Source organism: Numenius arquata, chromosome 1 (assembly GCF_964106895.1).
Source record: "Numenius arquata chromosome 1, bNumArq3.hap1.1, whole genome shotgun sequence".
Classification (NCBI taxonomy): Eukaryota; Metazoa; Chordata; class Aves; order Charadriiformes; family Scolopacidae; genus Numenius; species Numenius arquata.
Window position 1 is genome coordinate 1,229,554 of NC_133576.1, and position 12,240 is coordinate 1,241,793.

Genomic DNA, 12,240 nt, shown 5'->3' on the forward strand with positions numbered 1-12,240 from the left:
CGGGTTCAGCCCATGAAGATACAATTTCTGCCATTGCCAATGTTCGAACCTTCTAGTTCCTCTATTGCTCTCTCCTCATGCTTCCTGTGGTTTCTCCTAATACTTCTGCAGTAGGGCTTGGGCGGCTTTGGAGAACAATATGCAACTGAACATGCTGTGACAGCTATGTCTCCTGTGCCCTTCCTGCGAGCTCCTGTGCCATCAGCTCTGCATTGAAGCAGCCAACAGATAGTAATGCAGTACTTTGAGACTCTAGCCCCTCAACCCCCTCAACAGTGCTTGCCAACTGCTTGTGGTAAAGGTCTCCGAATGCAACTGTTGGCCTAAGGAACTGTTGAACATATCCCAGCCCTCCCTTGCTTTCAGCTCAAGCTTGTGTGACAGTCACCTCCCCCACATACCAACTCTGCCTTGGTCTATGCTCTACCATCTCCTGTGCAAGTCTGGTACTAGAGGGGCAGAGTGTTGAGCATGTACATATACATGCATGCACAGAACAGAGGTGAAGAAGTTATTTTTCTCAGGTGCTCTTAAATGCATTTTTCCTGGTTTGGGACAAAAACAGTAAATCTGAATAATCACTCAATCGGACAGTTCCAGTCTCCTGACTTTTAATAAGATGCCAGGCACAGTCTGAGCCTTTCAGAAACTAACTGCTCAGCAGAGAATTTCAAATATTTTCTCTTTGCTTCTCATCTCCATGTGGTGGCTGTTGGGAGGGGTGACAAAGGACTGTCCCTCTTCCTGTGAAGACAACAAAGGACAAAAAAAATCTGTGTTCCTGGAGTATTAAAACTAACCACTCAGGGGATATTTTGCACCTTGTGACCAAACAGGACTGCCAAGCCATCAAGGACAGGGTTCTTTCTGACTCTACCCAAACAAAGCCTACAGCAGAGCCCCGACTAAGAGTGTGGGGTTTGTGGCAGGTATCCCTGGGCAGGACTGTGCCTCCCACAGGTGATTCATGAAACAGGTGTTTTTCTCCACCTTGTGGGCTGTGGGCAGGGAAGCGTGCAGTTGCAAGCAAAGTTTAGAATAGGAGCAGGCACTGGTCAAGTTCAAGCTTTGCTTTTTGCCCAGCCTGGAAAGAGGAGGGGCAGGTGCCCATTCCTTAGCATGGATCAGAAGCCAGGCTGAGACTATGAAAGGCTTGGCACTGAAAGGAGTCAGGCCCTGCAGCAAAGGCGAAGATGGTGTGTTGCGTGCACAGGGCTGGAGGGGTGTGGAACTGCAGGGAAAGTGCCAAGAAAAAGAACTGAGTTAACTTGAGGAGAGTATATTTGATGCAAAATGCCAGGACTGGTGGTAGGACTCGGGACAGGCAGCACCTGTTTTCTGTAACATACCTCCAACTCTGCCATGAGCTGGGCACCTCAAACCTTCCACTTCAGTTCTGCCTTTCCCTCAGTTTAACCACTGGGTTACAGGAACTCACCCTTACTCAGCACTGCTAATCACTTCCTACCCTAAACCTGCAGTCTGGCAAGTTTCTTGGCCAAGGGCCCTTGCCTGCATCTCCTTCTCTCTCTATACTCTTCAGGACCATGCCTGTGATGACAAAAGGGGTGTTGGGCCCTCACCTCACTCGCAAGGGGCACGGTAGCTCATCACTGTAGTTTCTTCTGGAAGACAAGAAAAAAAAGTGCTGGTGAGATACACTTGCCAAAAACTCAGTAAAGCAACCCAACATCGTGCCTCTGTTTCTAGGAGAGGTGTTCCCTCAGCTTACTCTGAGGAACTCCCCTCTGCTGTGACACGTGAAGTCACTGGTATGGGTCAAAGATTCTGTGTGTAGCCATGGCACTTGTGATCTTTTGAAACTGTGAGTTCCAAACAGCTCCAACAGTTATGGATTCCTCACTTTCTGAAGCAATAGACATCCCTGACACGTTTCTAGCTTTTCCTGCCATTAGGGACCCCAGAGAACAGAGGACAAGTTGTTTCCAGTGTCATTCTTCTAAGGGGGCCCCCATTCTTCTGAAGCCACCCCTTTACTATGGTCCCTCTGCCTTTGCTGCCTCCCACAAAATGAGTGTACAAAAGCACAGCTCTGAGCCCTTAGCTCCCCTCTTGTTGGAAAAGTTAGCCCATAAGTGGATCCACATGCTGACTTCCACCTTAAAAGTTCTGGGGCCAGAAAAAGAAGAATCTACCATTTCGAAACCCAAGTGGGTAAATAAGTCCATCACTAGAGAGCTTGTAAGGGGCAGTTAGATAAAAATGTCAGGGATGGTATTGTCTTAGACTTGACAATTTCAGAAAATTCCTTCCCATGGTACATTTGGGTGGTTTCTGCAGTACAGCATCTGAGCTCACCTGGCATGTAGTAGTCGTAGACCTTGATATTAGCTGGCTTACGATCCTTCACTTGCAAGTCCTGCTGCACCAGGAAAGTGTAGGCATGAGGCTGTCTAGTCAGCTAAGACCAAGAGATGCAAGGGTTACAGTCAGAAACAAGTCATGTAAGATAATCCCTTCCACTTGCTCTCACTCAGGCTCCTGTGGAGACCTCACCATTGTGACAGATCTTTTCTCCTTTCCAGTCCATCTCAGAAATATCTTTTACTTCACATTCTGTGGCCATCTCCCATTTTCAGTCACCAAATTTCACTCAGCTCATGAGAGACATGAAACCCACAGAGTCAATGTGCATTAGGTATCTAAACAGAGCACTGGTGTTCCCAACCAATCACACATTCTGACCCAGCTCTGCTCTGAGCTCCTTCGTGCATCTTACCTCAGTGGCTACTTCCTTATACACAGCTCTTATTCTCCAGTTTCACACAACCCTCATCGTTAAGCAGACAAATGCAAGGTGTGGATGAACATCTGCTGCATGGTAGTGGTTACATGACCTGCTGTTGATTTGGTTCCACCTTGTCCTACCTGGCAGCCTGACCTGAAACCTTTCTCTGTGAGGCCTGTCTACTCTGTGCCATAGGTGTATTGGAAGTGGCACCTCTGCGAGTCTACTGCATCCACACAACAATAACCTGCTTGCTATGAAGCTAGCTTAGCTCAGCTTATTGACAAGCAGGGATGGAGAATCACAGAAATGTAGAAGTGCTCCTTGGAAACTCAGGAGTTTTAAAATTCATGCCAGGTCTTGTTTCTGGTGTTGTTTAGGTGCGTGTGTAGCTAGAGAAAGGCTGGAGTGGTTGTTAATCTGTTGACTAACGAGGCTGTGGAGCGAGCAGTGCTGCTTACACAACCATCTGGTCTAATTTTGAGTGATCTTGGCAAACTCCATGAGCAATCTTGGATGCTCCCTACTACGTTCAGGCTGCTTAAGGGCTTTCTAAGAGTTCAGGCTTGCTTGAATTTACTAGATGGATTCTAGTACTACTCCCCAGTTCTGATCAGACACTGTATATGGACATTCAACAGTCTCTGAACAGTGCCAACCGATGTAGGCTTAACATCAGAGTCAGCAAATGTGGCTAGTATGCAGGAACAACAGATCTGGATACTTAAGACACTAATGGAGCCAAGACACAAGAGTAAGCTAAAAGCTATCTGCCAGTCCATAGTCCTTTCAATGATGACGTTAGCCTAAATTCCACTCACTTCCTTCAGGTAGAGAATGACTCGGTCAGCTTCGCTTTCAACTTTCTTCACTAAAGGCATTTTCTTTAGCTGAAAATAGGGGAAAAAATGTCAGAAAGACTCTAACAGAAAGCAGTAATATTCAGTGATATTTGTCCTTGTGAGAGCAGGGGCAAAATGTTCATATGGCCAAGGAAGGCAAGGTGTGGCCTGGAAGAGACTTTGGGTATAAAGATTCCTTGGGAAGAAAAGAACCGTGTTTCTCTGCCCACAGGAATGACCACAGTTCTGCATTAAAGCCCTGCATGATGGACATCAATCACCCAGCTGGACACAAACTCAGTCTCACCTCTTCCAGTGACTCTGCCACAAGGCTGTATCCAGACAGCAGCTCCACCTGGATCAGGACCATGTTTGTTGACACACGGTTCCCCGTGTAGCTGCAGCAGGAACCCAGAGGACAGCACTAATGTTACTTTCTGAGGCATGATCTCCAGATATTCCAGCCCAGCTTTGGTACTCAAGTGGAGGAATCTGCCTTTCCTTCCAGTGTTTATCCTGTAAGAATACCTGTTCCTGTACTGTAATAAATCTTTGTCACTCCCCTGATCTCTCTTTTAATCGTGCCGAGCCAAGGAGAATGAATTCCTTGGAAGGCTTCTGGAGTTACCTTCTCTAGGCATGGCAGGGAATATCACACCCTCTGCCTGCTCTCTTGGCAGTTCTGTCCCAAGTCAGGTAGGGGTACAGCAGGGAGAGTAGTGTGGCAGTCAACCCGGAGCATAGGAGGGAAGACTTAGGAATGACTGTCAGCAGTCAGTCCCCCAGGACCTTCACATCACTAGTGTTTTGAGGCCTAATCCTAGAAGGGGGTGAGACCCATAGACTTTGGGAGAACTTGTGACTGGCGTGATAACAAGACAGGACAATAGACTAAGCTGTCCCTCTGGGGCCTTGTACCTTTCACCTAGCTGAGGAAAGCACGGTTAAATGAACATCTTGGCACTTAGACCTCATGAGTGAAGGGAAATCCTGCCCATCAAAAGACTGATGTGGTGCCAGAAGCCTGTTAGCGTGGGAAGAGGCAAAGGGCAATGGAATGTCTCCTACCGGGCATGAACGGTGACAGGGAACTGGGTGGCACTGGGTGCAGTGCACTCTGTCTGCACAGACACGGCAAAGGTGACGTCGCTCCTCGGTGGAGGAATGTGGTACCGCAGAATGGCCTGTCAGGACAGAAAGAAGCTACTTGGCAAAGAATAGCAGGTTTTTTGCTGGTAAGTACCCTTGTCAAGCGTTTGACTGCAGTTTGGTGTCTCGCACTGACGTAAGAAAACTATGTGGTGTAAGTGGAGGTTCTGCTACTGCACTGCTCATGGTCATGTTCACTGGACTTCTTGGAGGAGACTTGCAGCTCTGACTGGGTAGAAATGACATGGACTTCATTTGGGAATTGCTATTCCCTTCCTGTTGGATCCCAGCTACTCCTACCAGCCTCGAAGCCCAGATTGTTGCAAGTCACTGCAGCAGTTTGTTTTCAGTCTTGACTAAGTAGCTAGGTGAGAGGTCCCCTGGCTTTCAAGAATTTTCCCCGGACAGACCTTTCCTCCCTGGCTGGCCTTACCTGCAGGAAGAGGCACCCATGGCCCTGCACATGCACAGTATAATCTCGGGGAATGGCTGGCAGCTCCACTGTCTGCAGTAGGAGGCGATTGGTGCTGTCTACTCGGATGTTTTGGTTGAAACCCTCAGAGGACAGAGAAGCCTGAAGATCAGGGCCATCCTTGCTGAAGGTCTTGGTTGCATACAGGGCTAGGGCTTCCAGAGCAACCACTGTGTCCTGAGGAAAGAGACACACATTGGGCAAAATAGAATTCCTGCTTTTTATGCATGCCCAGTCCTTAGCCTTTCCCTCCCTCATGCTGCAGCTAGAGCACAAGTGTTGAGCTTTCCCCTTGGACTTTTAGCATTGGATGGTCTCAGAAGAATACAAATATTCACCCTTCCCCAACTCCCAGGAGCTGTAAATCCAGAATTTATTCCCCCTCCCGCCCCCCTCTTTTTTTTTTTAATTTTTTACTATGGGCTGTGCTAGAACCCACTGCCCTCACAAACCATAGCTGATGGCAGGTTCTCTGCTAATGATGGCTCAAGGAGATTACCTGGGTTGAAGCAAAGCCTCCATAAGGATTTTGCTGCTTGGTGAGCCAAGACGCAATCTGGGATGCCTTTCTGATTTCATCTGAAGACAAACTTGACTTTGAAAGGTGAGCCATGAGGATACTAGATGTCAATTCCACATCAACAGATGGAGCCCGATACCAATATAGGGAGTCTTCTTCCTGTTTGGACTGTTGACTCCAGAATATTTGGTCATCTAGAGGTGAAGTGGGAACACTTATGGAGCGTGTAGCTGTATCTAATGACCTTAGAGTCTTACTCAGCTGCTGTGCCTAGGTACTGAGTGAACAAGTACATTGGGAAAAGATATGAGTGCATATCTTCCTATTTTCCCCACATACCCTGCTTTTTCCAGTAAAAACTGGACTTCAGGCTGGGAAGGCACTCCTAAACATCCATGAATCTCCTCTGGTCTGGATGACTGGGAGATCAGGACTGGGAGATCCTCCATAGAGCAAGTCTGTCTCACAGCATGGAATATAGCTGTGACAGCTTGGCAAACAGAGGCTATCCAAGCCTTCAGCTCCCCACAGAGCTCTGCCAGTGCCCCCCACTTCTGCCCTGCATTCCCTTGGCCGTTCTGCCCTGGTATCTCCACCCACAGTTCTGCCCATGACCCCCTCTCCTGCCCCACAGTCTTTTGTACCTGATATTATGGCCGCCTTATCCAATCTTTTGAGGATTTTCTGCCTGAGGGCCTTATCACCTGCTACTGCAAATGCGTTTGCGGCTAGTGCCAGGCTGTAGAGGTTGGAAGTGCCAGTATCAGCATTGACCAAGTCCTTTATACATTTCAGACCTTTCAACACAACTGGGTCCTAGGAGAAATGAAAGCACACCAGCTGCTGGCAGGGTGTATGGGGAGGAAATGCAGCCTTGATGTGCGCAGAGAAGGATGGAAATAGGGACAGGACACAAGAAGAGAGAACTGATAGTGTACGGCTGTGTGGACACAGGCAGAGTGCCAGTGCACTGTCTGCCCAGAGGCTGCACACCTGTCCCGTCCCTGCTGCTGATACTCACAGAGCGTGGCATCCCTGAGTGTATGAGAGCTGTGATGATCACAGAGGTCAGCCCCAGTCCCTCCTCCACTGCACCCTGCAGCCATCACAAAACAGAGAAGAGGAGAGCTGCCATGAGAAGGGAGAGGGAGAAGTTTTCCAGTGCCTTCTGCTCCCCGAGCAAATTCCAAGACAGTGCAGGCAACAGTGTTGGTCCTATTCCTTCACTAAGGAGGTGCCAGGGCTAGTATCTGCTCTTGCAGGTCCTGCTTGCTGGAGTACTTCTCAGACATGGTGCCCCAAGCTCCTCTAGATAGCTGGTTCCCTCCCTCTGCTCAACACGTTCTCCTTTCCCCTCTCTTGCAAAAGATTTTCAGTAACAGATTTCAGTGCCAGGGGAAAGTGATGTTCCCAAAACCCTACTGCAAGGTGGCACCTCAGTTGAGGGCCAGGGCAGTGGCAAGGGTGTGGAGGAGTAAAAGAAAAGGTAGCTTTTGCAAGGGGTGGTTTAATTATCTGAGGTCCTGTCCACCAAACTGCTACTGGCTCTGCTTCGACGATACGCTCTGTGCGTCTCTGCATGCAAAAGTGCTGTGTTTCTGAGTGTATGGGCAACTTCTCTGGCAAGGTGAATTTCACATGAGCTGCTGCCATTAATCTCCATTCACTCCATTTCTGGGTCCCTGGACAGGGGGGAATTCAGACTGAAGGAAGAAACAGCAGCTCAGTAATGTGAGAGGAAGCTAAAGCAGTTTACCAAGGGAATAACACAGACCTTGAAAACCCTTTTTTTTTTCCTGGCATGGATTAGCTTTTGTGATGGGGCTAGGGCAGGGCACTGGTTCAGCAGGTATCATCAAATGCAAACCTCCACCATTCATAACCTGAAAAAATGCCACTATGACTAAGTACAACCCTGAGTGTCACCCAAGGGTGACCTTGGGCACATCACAGCCTCCCTTCTGCAGTGCGATTGGTTTGTTCTTGGCACCCAAATTGGGCCAGAAAATGAAGCAGCTCTGAGGTACCTAATGAACAGCCAGGATATATCATACCATCAAACCATTGTTGAAGAGCTTCCCCACACTCTTGAAGCAGCCAGATGGAGTTTGACTTTTAATCAGGGCACTGGCAGCATCCTTTATATTCTGCTCATCCACGTGGATGAAGTCCTGGGCTTGGCTGAAGGTCTTGAGGACAAGGGCGGTAAGCCTAGAGCCAAGGAAGGGAGAAGAAAATCAGTCTGAACCAGTTACTGATGCCCACCTCCAGTAGGAGACAGGAGCCTCTGTGTCTTCCAGTATCTCATCCCTGGAGAAATGCCAGCATGCCAGAGCCTCTGTGCAGATGGAGAATTAGAAGCAATGCACATGAGAGAGATGCTCTTGAAGCTTGAGCTCAGATCCATTTGCAGCAAGAGATTAAAAAAATCACTGACAGTTCAGTGCTTCCCCCAGATCCCTGCCAATTCCAACAGGGTGCACATATGTGATTTAAAGCCAGGAGGGCTGGTATTTAGTGAGCTCACACAGTCCCTTTCCCAATCCTGTTTGGGCACAAGGCAGTCTCTGGGAAAGAGAAAGCTCTGCAGCCAAGTTTTCAGAATCAATCTCAGTTAGGGTGCCCAAGCACAACAATCAAACAGGGGTGCCTCACTGGCATGGTTCTCTTCCAAAAATCTCGGGAGCAGTTTCTGTTCAAAACTGCACACCCTCAGACTCCCTCTGTTTCCCCAGACCAAAATCCAAGCCAGCTTGAGCCTGACCAGGTCAAGCTGTTGTTCCTCAGATGTGTCTAGATATCTCTACTTACCATGTGTTCCCTGGCTCACTTCCTTCCCCAAAGGCACTGTATGAGCCATCTGTGTGCTTGTACAGGAGCTGCCGCTGGTATCCTGCAGGAGGAGGCTGGGGTTAGTGAAAATGTTCTGTTACTGTCCTGTTCTTAAGGTGACAACTGCCCTGCCAATCCTGCTGATCATTGTAGAGATCACCGTCTCTCAGGAATTCAGCAAAGGGCATTCAGAGGGGTGCCGTGCACCCCTTGTTCGGCCGAGACACGGCAGCCTGATTTACACTGCTGTAAATCCCACGGCGTCATACAAGTGATGCTGCACAGATCCTGTTCAGCACCAAGCCTCTGCTGAGATCCTCACCGCACAAGCTACTGTAGTAGACATCGCCAGCTTAATAACCCAACATGAGCAGAAATCCACTCACCGCTTTCCAGATAGCCAATTGCCTTCTGTTTGATTTCTGGAGTCAGTTGTCCTGTTTCTTCAAGGTAGCGTGTGATAAAGACATTGGGGGCAAAATGAACCATGTTCTGCTCACCACAGCCACTGGACATCTGGAGGAGCTCATCTATGTTGTCCAGTGCTGTCCCCAAAATGTCACCTGTAGGACAGAACCACAGCTTTGGGAGCTTTACACATTCTTGAGCGTAAAAAATTTCTGGTCTCACTGCTTCTCTGAATAACCTGCTAAGACTGGTCTCAGTTCACCTCTGCTCACACTAGGGTGGCTTTGATGTCTATAGAGCCCTGTAGAAACAGTGATATGGTAGTTGCCTGTCTTTCCCCTGGCTGAGTGAAATTATATGTCCGTCTGGCTCAGTGTCACTTGTATAACAGAGATGGGGTGTTTCTCTGGAAGCCATAAGGGTACAATATCACATCTCACTGTACACATTCCCTCTTGCTACTCTGTTTGCTAAAGCAGACATGGTGACACCAGAAGAAAAGATTCCTGCAGGGAAAAATCTTACTTTCCAAGACCCTTCTAAATCTCACCTAAGAAAGAGATGTGGGCTCTCTCTGACCCAAGGATCCTGTTCTCTGGCATAGTGAAAGTGATTGTCTCTGAAGCTGAAGTTCCTGCAAAGGGCAAAAGTGTCAGAATAACAACAAGCGGGAAGAAGATGACAGACCCACAGGCATCCTCAGGAGATGGTGTAAACAAGGCTGGGATCATCTCATCAGTTGATAGAATCAGCATTCAAAAGAGAGGATGACACAGAGATCAGGCCACTCACTGATGAGTGACTGTGATGTGGCTAAGCAGTAGCTTGGTGATGCCAGGAGCTTCTAGTACTGGGTAGAGCCGAATGGCTTTGCCTCCTCATAAAAGCTCCAAAATCCCTGATTTTCCCCTTTCCATGCACCTCCAGAAAGTCTTAGAGTTGTTCACAGACCATACTGCTTCTATTTGGTCTCCTTGCTATGTACGGCCTCAGTGGTAAGACAGTCCCTGTCTCAGGGATACCTGCACCTACCTTTAGGGCACAGGAGTGAGCTGTGGGTCTTTTCTTCCAGCAGACCTTCTGCCTGGTGGGGAAAAGGCTGGTCAGCTCAGAAGGGAAAGCAGTAAAATGTGATAGCAGCTGCACAGTAACCCCACCTTCCTGCAACCACCCTTTCCATCCTCATGGGCTATACAAAGGGCCTCACATAGACAGCAGGGATTTGTGTGCCAAGAGTGAAGTTTCACTGGGAAGTAGGTTTCTAAGCTGCTGCATGGACTCTGCCCCCATTGACCTGCTAGCGAGCACCTCTGACATCTCTGTCCCACCGAATGGCGGTGCTCAGCCCATGCCCTCACCCAACTCATCCTTGGAATCACTCCTTGACCAGCGTGCCTGAGAAACACGCCTATCTGCCTAGCCAACTCTCCCTTCCCAGAGCCACTCACCAGGCCGTTTTGAGCCTGACCCACTTCTGACCTCACCAGGACCCTGAAGCATACTCTGACCTTCACCAGCAGATGTTTAACCACCGTGTCCTTCCCTCCAGACTCTGGCACAACAGCTGTACTTTCAGTGCAAACATCTTCCTGCTCCATCGCCTCAGCAGTGACAGTGAAATTCACCTTCCCTAAAGAACAAAACATTAAGAGGCCGGTGGGCACAGCCATGCCCACCTTTTTGTTTGTTCAGCCTAAGGCTGCCCACCCAAGCTTCGCAGGATAGGCCACTCTCCCTCCAGCCCCACTCTGGTTTCCTCAAACATCTCTGCCAGTGTCTCTCACTTCTGCCCCTCCCTTGTCCCCTTACCTAATTTTGTAGCCTTCACATCCCAGAAAAATGTTTTTGCTGAATCGGGACACAGACAAATAGTGAACTTGACATTTGCATGCACAAATTCAAAATCCCTGGAGTCCATTAGGCTAAGCTGGAGCTAGAGGTGAAACAAAAGGGAGTTAGGGTTACAGAGCTGCTGCTGTGTTTTTCCTTTCAGCTCTTTGATCTAAATGTCAGTCAAGCCCAGAAACGCAGGGTGATTCTGATGGTGGCCTTGCTGCAATATCTGTAGGCTACCAACAGTTGCAGTCCTGTAGGGTTGAGCTTATGGGGAAGGATAAGCTGGATAGAAATGGCTCGCATGAAGCTTTGTGAAGAGTTGCCTTGGTGTCATTTGCCCAATTTCTGAGGAGACCCTCATCTGGGTGTCTATCAGCGAAGAACTGTTACCATACATCCCCCTGCCCAACAACCATCCTGGAGGGAGCCACTCACCACCATGCACTCCTTTAGGTAGCTGAAGACTTTGACTTTCAGGGGAAATGACTCTCCCCGAAAGACAGAGTAGGGCAAGGTGGGTTCCACGAAGAAGGGCTTGAAGCTCCTTAGGCTGGTGGTTTCTGAGATTCCCAACCCATGGCTCTCTGAGGTGCAGAAGGTCATGGCTCTCCAGTCTGTGATACTGTCGGGTACTGTGACAGCTAGCTCAGCAACCCCTGAATCACTGAGGAGAAAAGAGAGTGGAAGGTGTTGTCCCCACCTCTGTAAAGATTTCTCTGGGGAAGACAAATGAAGAAGGACTATGAACTGGAATTGTGCGTGAAGATATGGGGATTCCTAGGAAGTAGGAGACGGGTATGGAAAGGATAGCAAATAGGTCATCAAGGAAGACCTGAGAGGCAAATGCAAACAAAAATTTGCTTCTGGACAATGTTGCACCTCAAATTCTTGTTTTGTGTGGGCACACAGGGCTCCCAAGGGCCCATGTTATACAGCCTGTGTCAGGGAGTACCGTGTGACTCTTCCATCACGCTACCACCCAAACTCCTAACCACAGCTCTCCAGTCATCATTATAAATGTCACTTTCAGATCTGTATACACAAAAAAAAAGACAGTCCCTGCCCTGAAATGGGCGTAATCCAGCCAAATGAGATGGAGAGGCAGAGATCCTATTTTACAGATGGAGAACATCGGCGCTTGGGAGAATTAAGAAAGCTAAGACATGTGAATAGGGGCAGAACAGTGGATGCTTCAGAAACTGACTTTAGCAAGGCCTTTGACACAGTCTCCCTTTGTATCCTTGTAGCTACATTTGTGTGGTCTGGACAAGTGGATGACAAAATGAGCAGAAAATTTGCTGGACCACTGGGGACAAAGGATGGCTACTGGTGGCACAAAGTCCAACTGGTGTCTGTTTACCTGTGGCATTCCTCAGGGACTGATACTCAGGCTGAGAGTGCTTAATGGCTTTATTAAGCACTTTATTAAGCC

General features: G+C 48.6%; 1 protein-coding gene across 1 annotated transcript in view; it reads right to left on the reverse strand.

Moving 5' to 3' along the window:
* Positions 1–596: 596 nt before the first annotated feature.
* Positions 597–12,240, reverse strand: part of LOC141468197 (alpha-2-macroglobulin-like protein 1) — a 28,037-nt gene continuing 16,393 nt past the window's right edge. Inside the window, exons 19-36 of the mRNA XM_074153107.1 lie at positions 11,244–11,472; positions 10,782–10,905; positions 10,481–10,602; positions 10,005–10,071; positions 9,523–9,606; positions 8,951–9,127; positions 8,544–8,625; positions 7,787–7,943; positions 6,754–6,828; positions 6,377–6,548; positions 5,712–5,926; positions 5,174–5,389; positions 4,660–4,775; positions 3,899–3,989; positions 3,571–3,639; positions 2,320–2,422; positions 1,584–1,625; positions 597–744 (exon numbers count right to left, since the gene is read on the reverse strand). Of these exons, the coding sequence (XP_074009208.1) occupies positions 1,585–1,625; positions 2,320–2,422; positions 3,571–3,639; positions 3,899–3,989; positions 4,660–4,775; positions 5,174–5,389; positions 5,712–5,926; positions 6,377–6,548; positions 6,754–6,828; positions 7,787–7,943; positions 8,544–8,625; positions 8,951–9,127; positions 9,523–9,606; positions 10,005–10,071; positions 10,481–10,602; positions 10,782–10,905; positions 11,244–11,472 (2,140 nt within the window). The 3' untranslated portion in view covers positions 597–744; position 1,584. The remainder of the gene's footprint in view (positions 745–1,583; positions 1,626–2,319; positions 2,423–3,570; positions 3,640–3,898; positions 3,990–4,659; positions 4,776–5,173; positions 5,390–5,711; positions 5,927–6,376; positions 6,549–6,753; positions 6,829–7,786; positions 7,944–8,543; positions 8,626–8,950; positions 9,128–9,522; positions 9,607–10,004; positions 10,072–10,480; positions 10,603–10,781; positions 10,906–11,243; positions 11,473–12,240) is intronic.